At 43.7% G+C, this 20,145-nt stretch overlaps 2 protein-coding genes across 8 annotated transcripts in view; both read left to right on the top strand.

Moving 5' to 3' along the window:
- Positions 1-6,191, top strand: part of DDC (dopa decarboxylase) — a 116,083-nt gene extending 109,892 nt beyond the window's left edge. For both annotated transcript variants that reach the window (XM_075921669.2, XM_025178093.3), the window contains exon 14: positions 337-6,191. In XM_075921669.2, coding sequence (XP_075777784.2) covers positions 337-543 — 207 coding nt within the window. In that variant the 3' untranslated portion in view covers positions 544-6,191. The remainder of the gene's footprint in view (positions 1-336) is intronic.
- Positions 6,192-10,656: 4,465 nt separating this feature from the next.
- FIGNL1 (fidgetin like 1) lies at positions 10,657-19,488 on the top strand. 6 transcript variants are annotated; one of them, XM_075921671.2, is made up of 3 exons: positions 10,657-10,751; positions 11,765-11,816; positions 16,569-19,488. In XM_075921671.2, the coding sequence occupies exon 3, from the start codon at positions 16,569-16,571 to the stop codon at positions 18,639-18,641; it is 2,073 nt and encodes a 690-aa protein (XP_075777786.1). In that variant the 5' UTR covers positions 10,657-10,751; positions 11,765-11,816; the 3' UTR covers positions 18,642-19,488. The 6 variants fall into 6 exon arrangements, with proteins under 6 accessions (XP_075777786.1, XP_075777785.1, XP_006136423.2 ...); XM_075921670.2 differs by having other exon boundaries at positions 10,667-10,751; positions 16,564-19,488; XM_006136361.5 differs by lacking the exon at positions 10,657-10,751 and adding an exon at positions 10,757-10,844 and having other exon boundaries at positions 16,564-19,488.
- The last annotated feature ends 657 nt before the right edge of the window (positions 19,489-20,145 follow it).

The following is a 20,145-nucleotide window of genomic DNA, read 5'->3' on the forward strand; positions in this document are numbered from 1 at the left end:
GCCATTCTAAGTTATTCTTCCCCAGTGACTCCTGGGGCTCTAAATCAAGATAGCATATCTACATTAGGGAAGCCTGCCTCTGACTAATTTTAAGGCTTTCCTGCAGTGTAGATGTGCTATTTCGAAATAAGCTGTTTCGGAACAACTATTCCAGAATAGCTTACTTCAAAATAGCTGTGCAGTGCAGACATACCCCGATGAGAAAGGACTGAGGAATTTGGATCCTGGGAAGAAATAGTGGGTGCAGGCCGCTGGTGGTGTTATAGTTAGGTAGACAGTGCTGGTTGGTGGGACCAAAACTTAAAGTTGATATTTATTGGTTTACAATTTTTTCAGGGCTCCAATGAACTGAATGAGGCACTTCTTAAAAGCATAAATGATGCCAAGAGAATCCATCTGGTTCCATGTCACCTCAGAGAAAAGTTTGTGCTACGCTTTGCCATTTGTTCCCGCACAGTGGATTCAGTTCATATCCATGTTGCCTGGAAGCACATCTCAACACTAGCAACTGAGCTTCTGAAAGCACAACAGCAGCAGCAGTGAAGATTAGGAGTGGTAGGAGGGGTGTTAATGATTTTTTCCATGCTGCTAAGTTTTCTTTAGTGGGAAAGGGAGTAGAGGGTGGGGAATGTGACAATTGATATTCTATGGCCCATCTACACTAACAAAACTACTGTCAGCAAATTGTGTTGTAACATGGTCTCCTGACTGCATCATACCATGATTTTGACTTAGTGGTTGTGCTGTAGCCCCGTTACTAAGCGATATTATGGTCCTGTAAAAATCAGGGTTGTATGGAGTTCTATAACATAGTTTTAACTCTATTTGTTCTTACCTATGGAGACAGGACCAAACTTACCTTATTATAACAAGGAGCATTATCATGTTACAGTTCTATTTGTTACCATATTTTATTTGTTTTGCAAGTGGCACTTGGAGACATCTGCTTTCCTAGAAGGGAGAGCCAGCAGCATGAGCGAAATTAGAAAAATCAAATAGCTCTTGATGTAATAGTTTACTGTGGCTATTCCCCTAGCTTTCCTTCAAAAAAGGCAGCTGCCCTCTTAAAATGCAATGTTCTGCATATTGCTAATTCTGTCTGCCTACATTGGTACTTATGTGGCCTGCATCAGTGTAGTATCTGCTTAACTAGTGCTGCAAGTAACTAGGGAGGACGCTCACCCTCTCAAACCCAGTCCTCAACCCACCTAAACCACTGGATCTGCTACAGAATGAGCGTCCCTACCCAACCACCCATTCACTGGACAACCCCTCACCACCCCACTTCCCAACTACATCTGGGGCCCCACACACTCCCCATTATTCTCTTCGGGCTCCCCATAAGCCATGCTCCAAACCCCCCAACCCCCCGCCCCGCCGTCCTGCGGAATCCACTTATTCTCTGTTCCCCCCACTGATGGGTCTTGAATGATATTCCAGAGGATGAGGGCGCTCCACCAGCGGGCCCCATCCGCGGGCCACGCCTAACGCTTCGCCACGGGCCATACAACCAGGCTTCCATGTGCAAGACTCCCCCTTACCCTAAACCCAAACCGGCTCCCGGATGTACTTATTCGCTTAACTACACCTGTATCAAAATGTATACTGTGCTGCTTGTACTGTTTGTTCGCAAACATTCTCTCAATAAACGTCAATCTGCTTAACTAGTGCTGCAAGAAACTAGGGAAACAGAAACACTTTTAAACTAAGGAATGCACATATTTTATTTGTATTTGATTCCCTAATAAAATGTTTGTAGGCGTATTGGCACTGGAATCAAGTGCCAACCTTTTGGCATATAGAAGAACCAACTCAATTCTTAAAATAATGAAAACAGTTTAAATGTAAAGGGTTTTGTTCTCCCGACTACCTGCATAGAGCAAAGGGAAAATGGACTCTTTCTTCGCCCTACCTTCCCCAGATACCACCACTTCCCACAGTGTAATTCTTTGAACATTTAAGAATCTACTCCACTTAAAAGAAAAAATTGACCTAATAGGGTACTGGGCCAAAGAAGATGTGGAGGTAATTAGCAATATGCAGAATTAGCAATATGCAGAACATTGCTCCTGGAGAACAGGAGAATCTGCAAGGCCTGAGTTGATTTGGCCCCTTCCCGAGGCACTCCATTTCCTGTTCTCATTTGCTCCTTGGAGGTACATCTCCCTTCCTCACTTTGCCCACTCTCTTCCTGCACTTTGCTTGGGCTGCTAATCATTCTACAGTGGTCATGTTTTAAATGTTTCTGTTGATTTGATAAATTTTACATTGAGGGATTTCTTACAAATTGATAGACATATTTTAAGTGAGCGATATTATGTATAAAATAATTTTAAACTTGAGAATTTTCGAACAGCAAAATTAATATATTAATTTATTTTTATCATCTCTACCATTTAAGTGCATGTCAAAATTGGACAATGAAAATAGCCTTATCAATTTTGTTCTCATTTTCTCATGTACCAGCCTAATGCTACTATTCTGGGATTTCTCAAACATCAAGCACGTTTACTACCAAAGCTATTTTCGTTCATTAAAAAGAAAAAAATTAAATTTTGAAAACAGATGCTAGATTGACAAACACTTTTTCTTTTTGAGCCTAACCTGCTTAAATCTATATTGCACTTACAGCAATATAAACTTCAAGCATTCTCTTGCTCTGAAGATGTAAGAGAGCATTAATTACTACAGTGCCTTTGAGGCAGTGTTCATCAACTAACTGAATACTAATTATTAAAAGGGAATAGGGCTTTCTTTGGATTATATTTTATGTTGATTTAAAACAAATCAGTCTGTTCCATAATGATCCATCTTGAAATGTTATGTGAGGATTTAGTCTATAATTGTAATCTGTGCACTACGGCTATGTCTACACTACAGAGGTTTTCTTTCGGAAAAATGGCTGTTTTCCAAAAAAAAAGTCACTTACATCCACACTGCAATCGCGTTCTTTCAAAAAAAAAAATCGAAAGAACAGAGGGGTTTTCCCAACAGTGGTAAACCTCTTTCTACAAGGAAGAACACCTTTTCTGAAAGGTTTTTTGGAAAAAGGCGTATGTGGAAAGGGAAGAGGTTTTTTTTTTATTAATTAATTAATTTATTTATTTTTTAAAGAAGAGGCCTCCAGGAAAAAGCACAGGAGCCCTGGTGGCCACTCCGTCCATAATAATCACAACTTAAATGCGAGATAGAGTCCATGGACTCTATCTTTAGAAAAAGCAGATCGCTTTTATGATGCGCCTTTGCAGTGTGAATGCTCTCTTTTGGAAGAAGCGTTTTCGGAAGATCTCTTCCAGAAGAGCTTTTTCCGAAAGAAACCTGCAGGCTAGACATAGCCTACCTGACACTTATCATTAAATCATCACATTTCCTCTGTATTTCTAAATTCCTTCATGAGGAAATGATTTACTTGGAAAATGATCTGTGAATTATGTTGCATGACATGGCACTCAGTGGTCTTTAACGCCGCAAATTTCTGTGGTGTAATGTGTAACAAACCTCTTTGATGTAATACCAGTGTAACTGTGACCATAAAATGTTCCTTCTGTACCCACCTTAGTCAAAGAAGATATATTGTTGCATCAGTCAGTTTTTGTTCCATCCTTAGTAACTTTGGAGTATAAAATACTACTTTAAAAAATGTAGACCATAAATATAACTCAAGTTCCATGTTGAAAATATGTCCGAATGATTCTGATAAACCCACAGACTGAAGGAAATGTATAGTTTAAGCACTCTGTCATTATGTTACCCAATAAAATTTAGATACTGAAGAGAATGGTGCCTAGAACCAATGATCTTACTAAGTCGCATTTAAAATATAAATTCCAGACTGTCATTTCCAAGGTAATCTAAAAGAATAAATGGATATCGAAGGAGCTAGGATTCCCTGTATCTAGACATTTTTAAAAAATGATTTCAACAGCAAGGAAGCAAGATGTGATAAATCAATCTGAAGAGCCAGACAACTTTCAAGCAGATGACAGCCACTGTGGAAAACACTGCTCTTGGCTACACTATTATAAATTCAGAGTAACTTCATTGATTTAAATGGAGTTCAAGTGAAATGTTAGGAATATATGTAAGCACAAAATGTGGTGTACTGCATACTGATGATCAGTAGACTTGAGTGAAGCTGAGGATTTTAGCTGTCATTTTGCTCCTTTTAAGATTTAATATTTAAAAAAATTATTCTGTCTCAAAACAAAGGAAGACATTTTGTCTCCTGGCTTCCTAGCCAATAGGTTTCCCATACTGAAATAATTTTTGAAAGGATTCACATTAAAAAACACTCATGTCTGGCAACCAGAGAAGAATTACAGTTTCTCCACCAACTGAACAAATATTAGTGTGCAGTATGTAAATGAACGGCTCTGTGCAGGATGAGAAGAGTCAGATTCTGATTTCACTGATAGTACTGTATATCAAGGATAATTCCACAGAAATCAATGGCATTTTTCTGGGATTACTCTGGAACAGAAATTAAAACTTGTTTCATAATAGTTGTATAGGAAATGCTTAATGGAAAGGAATACTTTAGAAGAACTGGTAGGAAAATTTCTGACAAAATGAAATTTTGTGAAACAAATGTTTACCAGAAAGTTGTTTTCATGCTATTATAATCCAAACATTAAGTGATCATTTTGGAAAAGAATAGCCTTTTATGTCTGAAATTATTCTAAATGTAGTAAAAATGTGCAAAAAATTAATGAGATTTTGCTCTAATTGCTTTTTAAAAAATTAAAGAAATAAAAGGTCTGTAGATTTACATTGCCCCTGACTTAGCACCAACAAAATCTGTATTTCATATTTACTTGCTTCTAAATGCATGGATGATTTGACTTTTATAATTGCTAAGGAAACAGTAAAGGTTTTTTTCACACCTTTCTGCATCCTATTTTCCCTGGAAAGGGAGAGTGGGAAGTTAAGGAAGATATATTTGTTGCCTTCAAGTGTTGACATTGCTACATTGAAAATAAAATACTCAGCCATGTAATCAATTCAAGAACAAAAGCATCATTTGAGAAAAGTAAGTGATTAGAAGAAAAATCATAGGCATGGTGTTAGTCTTATACAGCTATAAAATGAATCTGTGGGTGAAATGGCTTCTAGAAACTAATGTTGGGTCAGTGTGTTAACCCAGATCCATTGTGCCTTTTGTTCACAAGCTAAAACAATCTGTGCTGATTCTTGTTTAAAATTAATGACTGTGAAGCCTAATAAGAGCACGTTAGCAGAATATCCAAATTCCAGAGCATATAAGGAAGCTGCTAGATCAGGGGTGGGAAACCTCAGGCTCAGGGGCCAGATACAGCCATCTGTTTGCTTGGATCTGCCCCAAGGCTCACAGTCCTCCCCCCCATCATTGGGGAGCCCGCGCTGGTGATCCATTCCCCCTACTGCCTCCCTGTGGGGCTAGAGCACAAAATCTATTAGGCTGGGCTCCCCAGGCTCTGGTGTGTGAGGGGAATGTGGGGAGTGTCTTTCTCCTCATTCAGAGGCAACAGTGAGGGTTTTTTCCCTGCTTCTCACTTGTGGGCAGCCCCCAACTGATTTTCCTGTGGCTCAGCAGCCCCTGACTTAAAGAAAAAAATAAAATTAAGCAATTTTGAATACCCTTGCAGAATGTTCTTATCTAGTATAATATGTACATTATTGTGATCACAGATTAAAATGTTTATCACTGATAATACATTCTAAACATTGATTATTATCAATATATAATACATGAGACAGCATTAAAAATTACTACAGTTCCCCTCTTGTCTTTTAGTACTGGATTCTGTTTATCATTTATTTTTCTATGTTGTAAACTGCAAAGGTACAATATTTTGTGAGTGTTACCAATATTATTTTCTGTCCAGCTACCCATTTGTCTTCTATAACGGTGTTCTAAACCAGTCTTACATTTGAAATGGTCAAAGATGGGAACTGAAATGCACAAGTGAGAACAAAATAAATTGAAAACTTGGGGATAAGAGGGAAAAAAAATCTCACTAAATCATAAAAATTATGGTTAGTGCCTAACTAGAATTTCTGACATTGCTTGACTTTGCTTGGAAAATGTTTAGATTCTCAATGTCTTTTGTAGTATGGATATAAAGCCTCTTGTACTTGAAATCTGTGTTCGAAGCCTGTTAACCAAATATACAGGGTTTATTGATAATATTAATAAACAAAAATGAAGCCATTTGCATTATCTACTTTTGTTATTAATCCATTTTATGTATATCATAAATAGTTTAAGGGGCCATGTGATGGACCCGACGGGGTCTGCACTAGCCGCGGGGGGGAGGCTCCCCCCGTCCCAGGGAAGCGGTGGCCGGAGGAGGCGGCGGCGCTGAATCCAGCCGCCAGGGACTTAGGCGCCAGGCAGCACGGGCGCACGCACACCATGGGAGGCGGAGGCAGGGCCAGGCCGTGGAGCAACGCCCAGCCAGGGCGCCGCGGTTCGGCCCGGGGGCGGAGCCCCGCGGGGGTCGCCAGCGAGGCGCGGGCCGAAAGACGTCGGGGGGGGCGGGGCTAAAAGCCCTGACGTCAGCCACCGGGGACGTCAAAAGCGGCGGCCAGACGCCGAGACAGGGGGAAACCCGCCGGAGTCCACCCTGGCGCTCCGGACTACCCGGCCACCGGGCCTCCGAGCTATGAGGAAGGACAGCGTTGGCAGCTGGAGGGCAGCGTTGGGACGGACCAGACGCCTCCAACGGGGTGAGTGACCGGGGGCACGCTTAGCAGGGGGAATGGAAGCAGCCCAGGGCGGGGCCGTTCTGGCGCCCGTGGGCAGATGGGTTTAGGGTACCGGCCCCTTCTGCCGTGGAGGGCTGCCTTTAGGCACCACATTCCACTTAGGGCCCTGGGCTGGGACTCGGAGGAGAGGGTGGGCCCGGGTCCCCCACTCCTCTCGCACCCACCCCTAAAGTAAAGCCCCTCCCCCGAAGCCGCAGTACTTACGGACGCCCAGCTTGGGTGAGACAAAGGGGGTAGGGACCCCAGGGCCCGTGTTGGGCCGGACCCCTCCCAGCCACTCGGACACGGGGCGGGCCGTGCTGGTGGGTCCGCTGAGCCCCTCCCGCTGCCTAGAGCGGGGGGGTGATTGCACCCCACTTACGCACCACATTGAGACCCGCATAGGGACCATCTGAACGGAGTAAAGGCGGAGGGTACGCGGAGCCCCGCCCCCTCAGCCAAGTGGGAAACCGAAAGGGGGGGGCGCGAGGAGCTCGCACCCGTAAACCCACCACAGGCCAAATTTCCCACTGCCTTAAGCAGCGACAGCTTCACTGTTAGTTAATGTACTTATTTTCAGCAGCTCTTTCTTCAGTCCATTCTGAAAAATCCTGACAAAAACCACTCTCTTAATGAATTTGGACATGACTTACACACTGCCCACAGATACAGAGACCACAGATAGAGACCCAGGATCAGGAAAGGATCTAATGACAGCACGATGGATAGAGATGATCTAATCAAACTACAAGGTAGAGTGATGGGTGGTATCTAAAGTGTCAGAGGGTGGTAACCTGATGTCAGGAGTGATGTGTAACATGTTTGTACCTATATATAAAATGGTGTGTTGGAGGGGGGGAGGCACACTCTTTGTATGATTGGGGGGCAATGGGACCTCCTACTGATTGAGTCATTCCATTGTTATGAATGACATTTGCGTAGTGGATCTGTAGAGTCTACTGACAGCTATTAGTTAACTTTGCTTTACAATAAACCTGGCCGGGAACCTTTGATCCTTATCTGATTTGTAGTCTTTGGTGGCTTTCTTGGGGTCTGCTGTGGAGACTTAAGTGCACAAGTTGAAACAGCACACATCACTGAGTACACACGCAAGCAGCCTTCTGGTTATCATCATCATCTTCAGTTTCAAACTGCAGAGCTACAATTCATCTGCAAATTTGATACTATCAGTTTAGGATTAAACAAAGACTGTGAATGGCTAGCCAACTACAAAAGCAGTTTCTCCTCTCTTGGGCTGCATCTACACTGGCATGATTTTGCGCAAATACTTTTAACTGAAAAGTTTTTCAGTTAAAAGTATTTGCGCAAGAGAGCATCTACACTGGCATGTGCTTTTGCACAAAAGAAGTGCTTTTGTGCAAAAGCATCTGTGCCGGTGTAGACACTCTCTTGCGCAAGAAAGCTCAGATGGCCATTTTAACCATCGGGCTTTCTTACACAAGAAATTAACATTGCCTGTCTAACCTGGCCTCTAGCGCAAGAATACTTGCGCAAGATGGCTTATCCCTGAGCGGGCGCGTCAGAGTATTTGCGCAAAGAAGCACTGATTTTGTACATTACAACGTCAGTATTCTTGCGCAAATACTCGCGGCCAGTGTAGACAGGAGGCAGGATTTTGCGCAAAAGCAATTGCTTCTGTGCAAAATCTTGCCAATGTAGACACAGCCTTGGGGGTATGTCTAGACTGCATCCCTCTGTCAGCAGAGGGATGCAGATTAGGCACGTCGACATTGCAAATCAGGCAGGAATTTAAATGTCCTGTGCCTAATTTGCATTAAAATGGCTTCCATGTTTTTCCGACTCAGCACTTTGTCGGCAAAAAGCGGCAGTCTAGAGGGGGACCTGTCGAGAAAGAAAGCCTTTTTTGACAGATCCCTTATGCCTCCTGCAAGGGATCTGTCAAAAAGGCTTTCTTTCTCGACAGATCCCCCTCTAGACTGCTGCTTTTTGCCGACAAAGTGCTGAATCAGCAAAACACAGTGGCCATTTTTATGCAAATTAGGCACGGGATATTTAAATCCCTGCCTCATTTGCAATGTCGACGTGCCTAATCTACATCCCTCTGCCAAGAGAGGGATGTAGTCTAGACATACCCTTGGTGTTACACCTCCACAGCAGCTGCTAGAAGTGGGCCTCATCCTCCCTGACTGAATTAACCTTGTTACCTCTAGCCTTCCTCTTGATTAGAACTCTTTTCTTATTCCTGTATATTTATATCTGCCTCTGGAATTTCCACTACATGCATGTGACGAAGTGAGTCTTTGCCCATAAAAGCTTATGCTCCAATAAATCTGTTAGTCTATAAGGTGCCACAGGACTTCTAGTTGTTCTTCCAGATTCAGACTAACACGGCTACTCCACTGATACTTAAATACTGTGGTGTACCTACATACCAGTGATTTAAATCACTACATTTATTAAACTGAGGGCAAAGGAAATTGTGGATGGAACACTTCACCCTTGAAAATACTATCTGAAAGCTTTTGCCAAAATACTGGAAAATGAGGAACATTACAGTTCAAACTATGGAAATAAACAGTTAAGGCAACATAGATATTTAGCATAGCAAGTTGAAAATAGGATTTTTTTTTTAAATTCAGCATTGTCCATTTCTATTTTAAATATTCTTATAGTTCACAGATGCTCTTAAAGAGTGTGTAATTAACTTTTTTGTACACCTATTTATATGGTCTTTGAGGCCACCTGAATATTTATTTATACTTCCATAGCTGTTCACTTAAGGGTTTGGCTTTTGTCATTATATATATCAGAAAAAGTAATATATATGAAAAAGTAAAAGTGAGGCTCAAAGCAGAATTTTTGAAATATGCTCTCAACCATTCACATGAGCCCTGATCCTGGAAGGTGGGCCATACAGAACTTATAGGGGGATTAGGGCAATATGTCTTTTACAAGGATGATCTCTTGTTGCCTGACAGAAGATGACCTCAAATAAAGTGGCAGAGCTTGGTTGCAAGGTTTCCCAAAATTCATACGGTTCCCTTGGTTCATGAATCTTATGGAATACATGATGAAGGTCCACTCTCTCCAAAAGTTTGACTACGTTAACTGTTTTAAAACAAAAACAAGCTGTTAATGCTTTGCAACCATGCTTTAGGTGGAGTATAACTTAGTAGTTGTCCAGTTTTAACAACAGATTTTGTTCTTAAGAAAATGCATTCTGGCCTCATTAGCACAAGTGGGCTAACCTAAGATCTGATGGGAGGCCTTCTAATGTAGAGAAAGCTTAGGGGACACATCTTAAAAGCACATGCCACACCCAGTAGCATTGCGAATTCTTGCAGTTTCATTCTGTGTCTTAAAATATGGAGCTCCAGGTGCAAAAAAAGGGATTTCAAGTTCCTAACTTTCACAGGAGAACAGGAACTGAAATCGCTTTGTGGCTCTGCCCGTTGATGAGAAGTGAAATCTCTAGGATTCGGGTTTGCGGGTTTTCCAGCTGCTCCCCGTGGTTGCTGAAGCCTGAAGAAAGGAAAGCGACCCGAGATACACAGCAACAAATTCAAAAACCCGGAAGGGCAAAGAATCCGCTTTTCAGCCGTGATTTTCCTAAAGCCCACGGGGCTGTGTGGGGGCAGGGCACGTGCTGGTTTCCAGCCTGAGCCTGCTGAAAGCTGCCGGGACGGGGCAATGGCTACGCAGGCGAGGGCCGCACGCTGCAAAGAGCCGCCCGCCCGCGCGCAAGAGGCGGGGAGGAGAGCGGGGTTCCATGGGGAAAAAAAAGCTGCTCCCGCTAAGCCCCGCCCCTCAACGGCTGGGACCGCGCCACGCTTGTTCGGGCGCCGCCCCCGCCGAGCGGACCCTGTTTCTATTGGAAGGCAGCGCCGGCCGAGTATCCCAGAGCCAGTGGCGTCATTTTCCCGTCTCTTTATCCCTCCCTTTCTCGCTCTGCCCCGCCCCCGGATTCTGATTGGTTGTGCCTCTGTCGCTTCCATTGTCCCCCTCCCGCCGAGCTCGGACGCCGAGCTGGTTGGCTGGCTAAGGTAGGGCGGGCTTGGAGACGCGCGTGCGCGCGCGCCGGGAGACGCTTTGTAGCCGCGTGAGGCGAATGTTTCGGGGAGACGCGCGCCCTCAGGGTATGACTGGCAACGATCCCCCGCCCCCCCCAAGCGCCCGCGCGGAGCCTGTTGCGCGCGCTGCAAGTCGCTACGAGAGCGCTGGGCCGCGCCCATTGCCCTCCGTTGCGCGTGGGGATCTTGCCTGGCATGTGCCCGGGCCGAACCCTGCTACGTCACCAGCCTCTGAGTTAAATCGGTGTAACCCCTCCCCCGTGTGGACACACTGATACCGGTGGGAAGCTGCGTGCTTTGCAGCGGGGAGGCCAGACAGCGCCTCAAGGGGAAATAAGGAGGCACTAGGCAAGGGGGCACCCCCGCCTGGGCCCCACAAAACACGATTGAACAAGGGTCCAAGTTTCTTGCCGTGGGTGTGGGCAACTGCTCCCCTCTCCCCCATGTTGTAGCGATTGCAAAGTAATAAGGCAAACAAGGAGTGTGGCATGGCAATGGCTCCTCTCCCTTCATTGGAAGCAGATCAATCCAGTCATGTTGTGGAAATACTCACCCAAGCGATACTAAAATGTTTTTATTTGATTTATAACTCTTCCCCGCCTCCCTTCAAAGAAAAGTTATGCACACCCTGATTAGTAATATCTGTTACCAATTTAATATGGGACCCCAGGCCTGTCCTTGAGCCCTGCCAGCATTCACCTAGGTACTTTAACTTCAAGAACCTGAGCAATCAGGTGGTGGCCCTTTCCAGTTGCTAACATAAGAACAGCTGTACTGGGTCAGACCAAAGGTCCATCTAGCCCAGTAGCTTGTCTGCTTCTAGTTAAGGTGAGTGTCTTTGCAAGGTCAGGGCCTAATTGGTGAGGAGCCCTTCTATGATTTCTTCTTGCAGTTTTAAAGATGCCCATTTATCTTGCTAATGGTGAAATTTTAAACATGAAGCAATAATTAGGATTGGTGTGGTTTTCTTATTTTCTTCCCTACAGGCTGATATCTGAGAGTTGACTTTCATGGTGTCCTAAATGAACGTATACACTGGTAAGTGACTGGATGGATAAGATGATATGTAGCGTGGAGGTTGTCAAGTAGTTGCATATCTTTGATTTTCCTAAGGGTTCTAGCTTTAATTAATCACTCACAGTGAAATTGTGCATGTCATGGATTTATTATTGGTTTATTAAATAGACTCCTATAAATATTAATATCTATATGCATATATGTAATTAAACATTCAGTAGCATTGCATGGGGAAATACTTTTTCAAGTTCACATGTCTATTAGAAAGCTTCATTGGCAGCTCTATAAAGTTTGCGCTTAGCTTTTTGATGAGGGACAAAAAATCTAAAATTTGAAAACGGTTTTGGTTCTAGTACACTGAACAACAGTTTCTAGATATTGGCTAGATAAAATTAGGAGGTAGTGTTGAACAAGAGCCTTGGTTTTCTGAAAGTATACTGATTGTCAAATACTGAGCTGGTTGGGCCTTTTTGTTGTAAATTAGGGATGTGAGTACTTGACTACTCGCTCCTCCCGCCCTGTTGCCTCTGTATCAGGAGTTGTCTTAAAAGCTGGTTTTCCCCCTCCCTCCCCCAGTACAGTTGCTTCCTGCCCCCTCCCCTCACTGCTGCCTCTATTAGAAGTAGCAGGGTGAAAGTGGGTGGGTAGAGGAGGCTGCTGTGAAGCAGCTTGTGCACCTGGCTCTTCCTATATTTAAACTGAAGAGCCACAGCGGAGTTAGCTCCTAGAGCAGCACAAGCTAGGACAGAGCACCTTCCCTTATTGACTAATCTTGTACAGGCAGTCCCCGGATTACGTACAAGATAGGGACTTGTAGCTTTGTTCTTAAATTCAATCTGTATGTAAGTCGGAACTGGCATCAGCCGCTGCTGAAACTGATCAGCGGCTGATTCCAGGAAGCCCTGGGCAGAGCAACTCTGCCTCGGGCTTCCTGTAGTCAGCCCCTGGTCAGTTTCAGCAGCGGCTGACTTGGGGATGCCTGGGGCAGAGCAGCTGGGGCGCTGCTGGGTTGCTCCAGTAGCGCCGCTCCTCGGCGCTACTGGAGCAACCCAGCAGCACCCCAGCTGCTCTGCCCCAGGCGTCCTGATTCAGCCGCTGCTGAAACTGACCAGCAGCGGCTGAATCAGGACGCCTGGGGCAGAGCAGCTGGGGTGCTGCCGGGTTGGTACAGTAGCGCTGAGGAGCGGCACTGGGGGACCAACCCAGCAGCGCCACAGCTGCTCTACCCCAGGCATAGGCAAGAAAAGCCTGGTCTGCTGGGGGAGAGCGGGGGCCCTAGCTGCACCCCCCACTCGCAGCCGACCAGGGAGACGTGGGTGGCGGGAGCGCCCGCGTCCTCCACGGCTTTGCTCCATCTCCCTGGTCTGCAGGGAGACGGGGAGCAAAGCCTTGGAGCACGCCCACAGCGGGACAGCCCAGGCGTGCCCAGGCTGTCCCGCTGCAGGTGTGCTCCGCGGCTTTGCTCTGCGTCTCCCTGGTCTGCAGGGAGATGGGGAGCAAAACCTTGGAGCACGCCCGCAGCGGGACAGCCCAGGCGCGCCTGGGCTTTCCCACTGCGGGCGTGCTCCGTGGCTTTGCTCCCGGTCTCCCTGGTCTGCTGGGGGGGGCTCCCCCCCAGCAGACCAGGGAGACGTGGAGCAGCTTTTCTCGCCCCAGAGGACGGGAGCGGCGGGACTGCAGTGCATCTGGGCATCCCACCGCTCCAGTCCTCCGGGGCGAGAAAAGCCCCGCTCGTAACTGCGGATCCGACGTAAGTCGGATCCGCGTAACTCAGGGACTGCCTGTAGTCGATACAAATTATATCGGCTATACAATTAGTCAGTTACCTGCCTCGTAATGTCCCTATTGTAAATGCCTGATGGGCTAATAAAATTGGCCTGATCAAATTGACAATCAGTGTAGCCCATGGGTAGCAAAATTTCAGGTATACTTGCTACATGAGCACTTTATTATTCATTTGACTTATTTCCCTGTTCATTCTTTCATCTTGCTCAAAATTTAAAATGTTTTTCTTGGCATCACGGAAACAAAAATGAGCTTTATTTTAAGATTGGGACTTTCATGTGTAGGGCAAGGTGCACTTACTTGGGCAGTATTTTTGAGAAACTCAGTGGAAGCACGTAGCTGGCAGTAAATGAATTTATAGTATGAATTTGCACCACTGAACTGCAGGCAAACTGTAACATATTGTATTTTATAAAATGTTCCTAAAATCTTATTTTAAAGTAATGTGCATTCATTTAACAAGAAGTATAATCTGATCTTTTAGTTATATCCTGTCTGTAAATCTTTTGTTTATGTTACTCATAGGAAACAAATTAGCTTTAAGCAATCTCGTTATATTTGTGAATTGTGGTATTTGTGATATTAACATTTTTTAGCACATATGTATCATCGTTGTTTTAATCTCATTTATATTGTAAATTTGAGTGGTGTTTGGATAGAGCCATACAAGTCAATGGATTAAGGATGTAAGCGAGAAGTCAACTACCCAGTAAGCAGGAGCTTATTGGTTAGTGCTATTTACTACTCGCTCACCATCACCGTCACACCACTGTGGCTCGGCAATATTAAGGGGACTGGTTCTTGTGTCATCTCCCCTGTCCCTAATAATGCAGAGCAGCAGCAGGGGTGTGTGTGTGTGTGTGTGTGTGTGTGCTGAGACATGGTGGGACCAGGGATTGAGCACGCATCTTTGAACGTCAACTCCCCTATCCCTTTAATAATATGGGGGGGATAGGGGTGTGGCGGTGGCTGAGACGCAGAACAGGCTAGGACTAAGCACTGTAATTGCCCTTCCTTATCAATTGAGTAGTCTATGGAAATTCCATCAGATACTCAATTAACCGGTTAACTGCTACTCAACATTTTTACCGTGCATATCTGCTTTATATCTGTTGGTTTCTGATGTGAATATCTGCAGCTTGTTTTTATGAATGTAGATACAAATTTTGTGTCTAGATCCCTGCAAATTTGTGGATATCCGCTTTATATCTGTATCCGGGGGTATGGATACGGATATCCACAGATCATTTTTGCGGATGCCAATTTTGTATCTGCACAGGGCTGTATCTATGGGCTTCCCTCTGAAAGATGTCTATAAAAATGGCATTGTGAATTCCATTCTAGATATGCTGAGTTTGCGTATTTTCTAAATGCCAGGTTTTCAAACTTAGGGTAGGATGGGAGACTTGGGTAAGTCTGTTTCCATCTTATGTATCATTACCAGTGACACACATTCTGGAGTCTGAATTAAATGTACGGTTATAAGTATACTCCACTGTCATTGTGTTAAACTTATTGAAAGTCACAATGCACTCTGAGGCCAAAGACCTAGAACCAGATCAATCTGAAACTATAACACGTGAAACAAACACAGTTTGTGGGCAGACTGAAGCACTGGAATTACTAGGGAGAAGGTATACTGGTGCAGGTTAAGAGCTTTTTATGAAGTCTTAAGATAATTTTGGATTTTCAAAACTGAGCATGCACATGTGCCTGTACTAATACTGTTAAATATAGGCTTTGCAAAAAGTAGTGTTGCATGCATTAGGGATGTGAACGACTAGAGAGTATTCAAATGAGCAAATGCTTGTCAGAAAGAGATATCAACGGGGGGGGAGGGGGAAGGTGGGAGAAGAGGGGGTGCCTCAAACTGGCAGTGCTGCATGAAACCCAGGGTCAACTGGGGGGGACTCCGCTGACCCTGGGCTCCATGCGGTGCTGCCGCTTTGAAATGCTGTGGGGAGCAAAGGACCAGAGGGAACTTCTTGAGTCCCCTGCTGGTCCCGTGCTCCCTGCAGCACTTTTGCCTTTTAAGTACAGCAATAGCTTTGTGACTGTTGCTACTCTTCAAAGGCGGAGGCACCCTTATCGACTAATCGAATAGTCAGTGCAAATTGCATTAATTGGCTAATGAACATCCCTAGCATGCACCTGATAGGTACACTTGAAAGAGAGGATACATTTGAAAGTCAATCAAATGTAACATATATAATTTCAAACTTAATGAAAAACTCATTTCATCTTTCAAGCTTCAGCCACTTTTGCTGTAAAATGAAGTGCTTTCTCAATTTTAAATAAAAAAAAAATAGCTGAAGGAATTTCTAAAGCTAAAAAGTTCACAAATGGTCAGAAGCAAAGCAATGGGAATTTTAATATGAAAAGGTGACTTATTAGAAGGTTTTAACTGAAATGACGATGTAACTTTAAAGTGTTACACATGCTCTTCATTTTAATTTTTTTTAAATTACTAAACCCTGCTATGCTTTCCAGTCTCTTCCCACACTTCTCCAGCCCACAAACTTTTGTATTTTCTTGATTTCTACTAGCAGCATTGTAACAGATTCTGCATTCAGACAACTAAATGCTTCTCTTTAGTACTGTGTAGTCTTCTCTCCAATACGGGTTAATCATTGCTGACTTGTGTTCAACCAGTCCACCTCATCTGGCCATCTGTTACCCTGCAGTTCTCCCATTAAGCCTGCTCCCCCTAGGTGACCTAGTATAAGGAACAGTCTGCAAGGACAGAGAGAAAAGCCTACATCCTGATAGATTTATGGCACATATTTTGCTGATTTTTAGGAATAGTAAAGTGCACAACCCAGGTATTTGTCATGCAGTCTGCTGAGTTCCCTCTGACTTAAAATAGTTAGCAATTAATTTAACTTTATAATATATGAATTTATAAGGGCGAAGGCAGCAAAAAATAATTGCTAAAATTAACTTTTTTCTTTGTATCTTAATGCTAAATGTTTGTTTGTTTCAGCGTAGATGATGCAGACACCTGCCTCTAATTCTGTACACCTGAATGAATGGCAGAAGAATTACTTTGCTATTACCTCTGACACCTGTACACCAGGACAGAAGGCAGATGGATATCGTGCACAGATTCTGTACATTCAGTATGCATGGGCAAACTCTGAGATCTCCCAGGTCTGTGCTACCAACCTGTTCAAAAAATATGCAGAGAAATACTCAGCCATTATTGACTCTGACAACATAGAGACTGGCTTGAATAACTATGCTGAAAATATTTTGACTTTGGCAAGATGTCAGCAAAATGACAGTGATAAGTGGCAGTCCTCCTTGACAACAAGCAATGTGTTTGAATTAAAGAGTGTTCAAGAGTTGATGCAAGCTGGCAAAAAGTTTCAAAGCTCTCTGATGGCACCAGCAGATGCCTTTGTGGTAGTTAAGGAGGTCAGTGCCTCTGTTACTCCAGGTCTGCCTAAACTCAATGTGTGTGACAGTGCTGTAGATACTGGCCTCTATGATAGCTCATCAAAATGTGTAAGTCAGGGGCCAGATATTCTTAAGAGTCTCTCATCTTTGAAATGTCTTCAAAGTAGTGTGCCTCCTGTGACCAGAACTACAGATATACTTCCAGGCTCCACTGCCTCTTTAAATGAATGGCCTAATGCAGGTTTCTGTACAAGTCCATTACCTGGTAATAACAGAGCAGCAAGTAGCAGTTCTGTGAAACCCCCAAGTCATTTTGAGATTGGACAAAATTTGTCTTTTTCTAATCAGTCCGCTGTTCCAGCTGGATCTGGAAATCCAGGAAAAAGGAAAACATTTTATAGCTCCATTGATGAAAGCAGTAATACAATCTCCAGCCTTAATTCTTACAAGCCCTTCATTAGTACAGAAGCCAAGAACTTTTTTGGAAGTGGAAATGGGAGTGAAGAGAGCAATGTAACTGGTTTTAAAACCGCAAAAGAACAGCTATGGGTAGACCAGCAAAAGAAATATCAGTGTCAGCCTCAACGCACACCAGTCTCATCCTATGGAATTAAAAAATCTTTGGGTGCTGGAAGGTCTCGGGGTCCATTTGGAAAGTTTGTCCCTCCAGTGCCAAGACAAGATGGAAATGAAAATGGAGGGCCACAGTATAAACTTCATGGTGCTGGACCAACCGAATCTTCATTTCCAGTGGATGAACGTTTGAAGAACATAGAACCAAAAATGATTGAACTCATTATGCACGAGATCATGGACCATGGACCTCCAGTGAACTGGGATGACATTGCTGGAGTAGACTTTGCTAAAGCAACTATAAAGGAAATAGTAGTCTGGCCTATGCTGAGACCAGATATCTTTACGGGATTACGTGGTCCTCCCAAAGGAATTCTTCTCTTTGGCCCTCCTGGGACAGGTAAAACTCTTATAGGCAAATGCATTGCGTGTCAATCAGGAGCTACTTTTTTTAGCATCAGTGCTTCTTCTTTGACCTCTAAGTGGGTAGGCGAGGGGGAAAAGATGGTCCGTGCGCTGTTTGCTGTGGCACGATGTCAGCAGCCTGCTGTGATTTTCATTGATGAAATAGATTCTCTCTTGTCTCAGCGTGGAGATGGGGAACATGAATCTTCTAGAAGAATAAAAACTGAATTTTTAGTCCAGTTGGATGGAGCAACAACCTCATCTGAAGATCGTATTCTAGTGGTGGGAGCAACAAATAGGCCACAAGAAATTGATGAGGCTGCCCGAAGAAGATTGGTAAAAAGGCTGTACATCCCTCTTCCTGAAGCTTCAGCTAGGAAGCAGATTGTAACTCGTCTGATGTCAAATGAGCACTGTTGTCTAAGAGAAGAGGAAATTGATCTCATAGTTAAAAAATCTGATGGATTTTCTGGGGCAGACATGACACAACTCTGTCGAGAAGCTTCTTTAGGTCCCATCCGTAGCCTTCAGAACATGGACATTGCAACCATCACACCTGAACAAGTTCGGCCTATTTCTTTTCTTGACTTTGACAATGCTTTCAAAACTGTACGACCCAGTGTGTCTTCAAAGGATCTGGAACTGTATGAACACTGGAACCAGACTTTTGGCTGTGGAAGATAACTGCATCTGAATTGTGCATAAGTTTCTCACTTTCTCTCACAAGAACACACATTAAGCTCAATGGTAACTTGCAATGTTTCCGTTTATTTTTCTTTAATAATTTTTTGTAATAACGTTTAATAAATGTGGAGAAATTAATGATTGGATAATATGCTACTTCCTTCCTCCGAGTTCTTAGAATAAAATGCACTTCTGTGCAGAGCTCTCGCTGCAGGCTATCATATCGTTTAACCTCCACAATGGCTGGGAAGAACAGCTCATCACTAACCAACCAGTAGAGAGCACCCACAAAACAAAAAGACCCAATACTATTTATATACAATGCTAATGATTTCTTTAATAATTTTATGCAGTTCAGTATATGAATCTGAGTCATTGAACTTGCATGCTTTAACCATAACAAACGGTAATTTTATTATATCTGTCACATACATTACCGTTTTCTCTGGTCCTCAGCTTATAAACACTTCCCATAGTTCAAACCCTTCACCCATGCAGAATGACTTTTAAGTGAGGACTCCACACAGGTATAGGATCCATACTAGCTCACCATTTGCAGGACTTTACTATGCTGAAGAATTCTGTCCAATAATATACTTTGTGGTCATTGAACACAAAGGTGTTATTCTCATGTTTGAGTGTGCTTATCACACATACGTGTTGTCTCCAAGCAAAAGGTATCCATTGGAATTTAAAAAAAATGCAGTGCTGGTAAATGATTTTTAAAAGGAGCATTTCTCTTGCATAAAGTTTACAGTATCTGATTTAGCTTCACTTGTTCTGGTATGAATGTAAATTTAAGTTGCAAATTGTTTTAACAAAGGAATAAAATGTAAAGCTCTTGAAACAGTGTTTCTTCAACATCAATATGATATAGTAGAAATTTTCTAAATTTGAATAAATTAATATGCTTAGATATTTTTTTAAAGACCGCCTGGGAACTTAATTATGCAGAGGTACGAGAATATAGAAAACACTGATATCAGAACAATTTGGATTATTAGAGCATTTTAGAGTTTCTTCAGGCTTATCTACTGTTAAAATACTATAGCAGCACAGCTGCACCAGTGTAGTACTTCAGTGCACTCATTACTACATCAACAAGGGGTATTCTCTGGTAGGTGTAGCTTATTCAGTTCCCTGAGGCCACGTCTTCACTACTGCTGTAATAGATCTTCCAGAGTTCTATTTAGCGAGTCTAGTTGAGACTTACTAAATCAAACTCAGAGGGCACCCTTGCTGCCATCCAGTACTCCTGCTCTTGCCAGGAGCAAGGGCAGCCAACAGGAGTGTTTGCTCCCATCAGCCTCCCACTGTAGGGAGGCTGCCAAACTCAGCTTAAGGCAAGCTGACTGTAGCTACATATGCTACGTGGCTGGAGTTGCGTACCTTAAGTTGAGCTGTTGGGTCTAGTGTAGGGATGTGAGCGATGAGTCGACTATCCAAATGCTTATTGGATAGTTAACAGGCTAATCAACTACTAGTCGCTCCCCTGCCCCCTTAT

This window comes from Pelodiscus sinensis, chromosome 2, assembly GCF_052426305.1.
Source record: "Pelodiscus sinensis isolate ZL-2025 chromosome 2, ASM5242630v1, whole genome shotgun sequence".
Lineage (NCBI taxonomy): Eukaryota > Metazoa > Chordata > Testudines > Trionychidae > Pelodiscus > Pelodiscus sinensis.

Bases quoted from the DNA above. Each gene is read 5' to 3' on its own strand.
- FIGNL1 (XM_075921671.2), top strand. From the start codon at position 16,569: ATGATGCAGACACCTGCCTCTAATTCTGTACACCTGAATGAATGGCAG.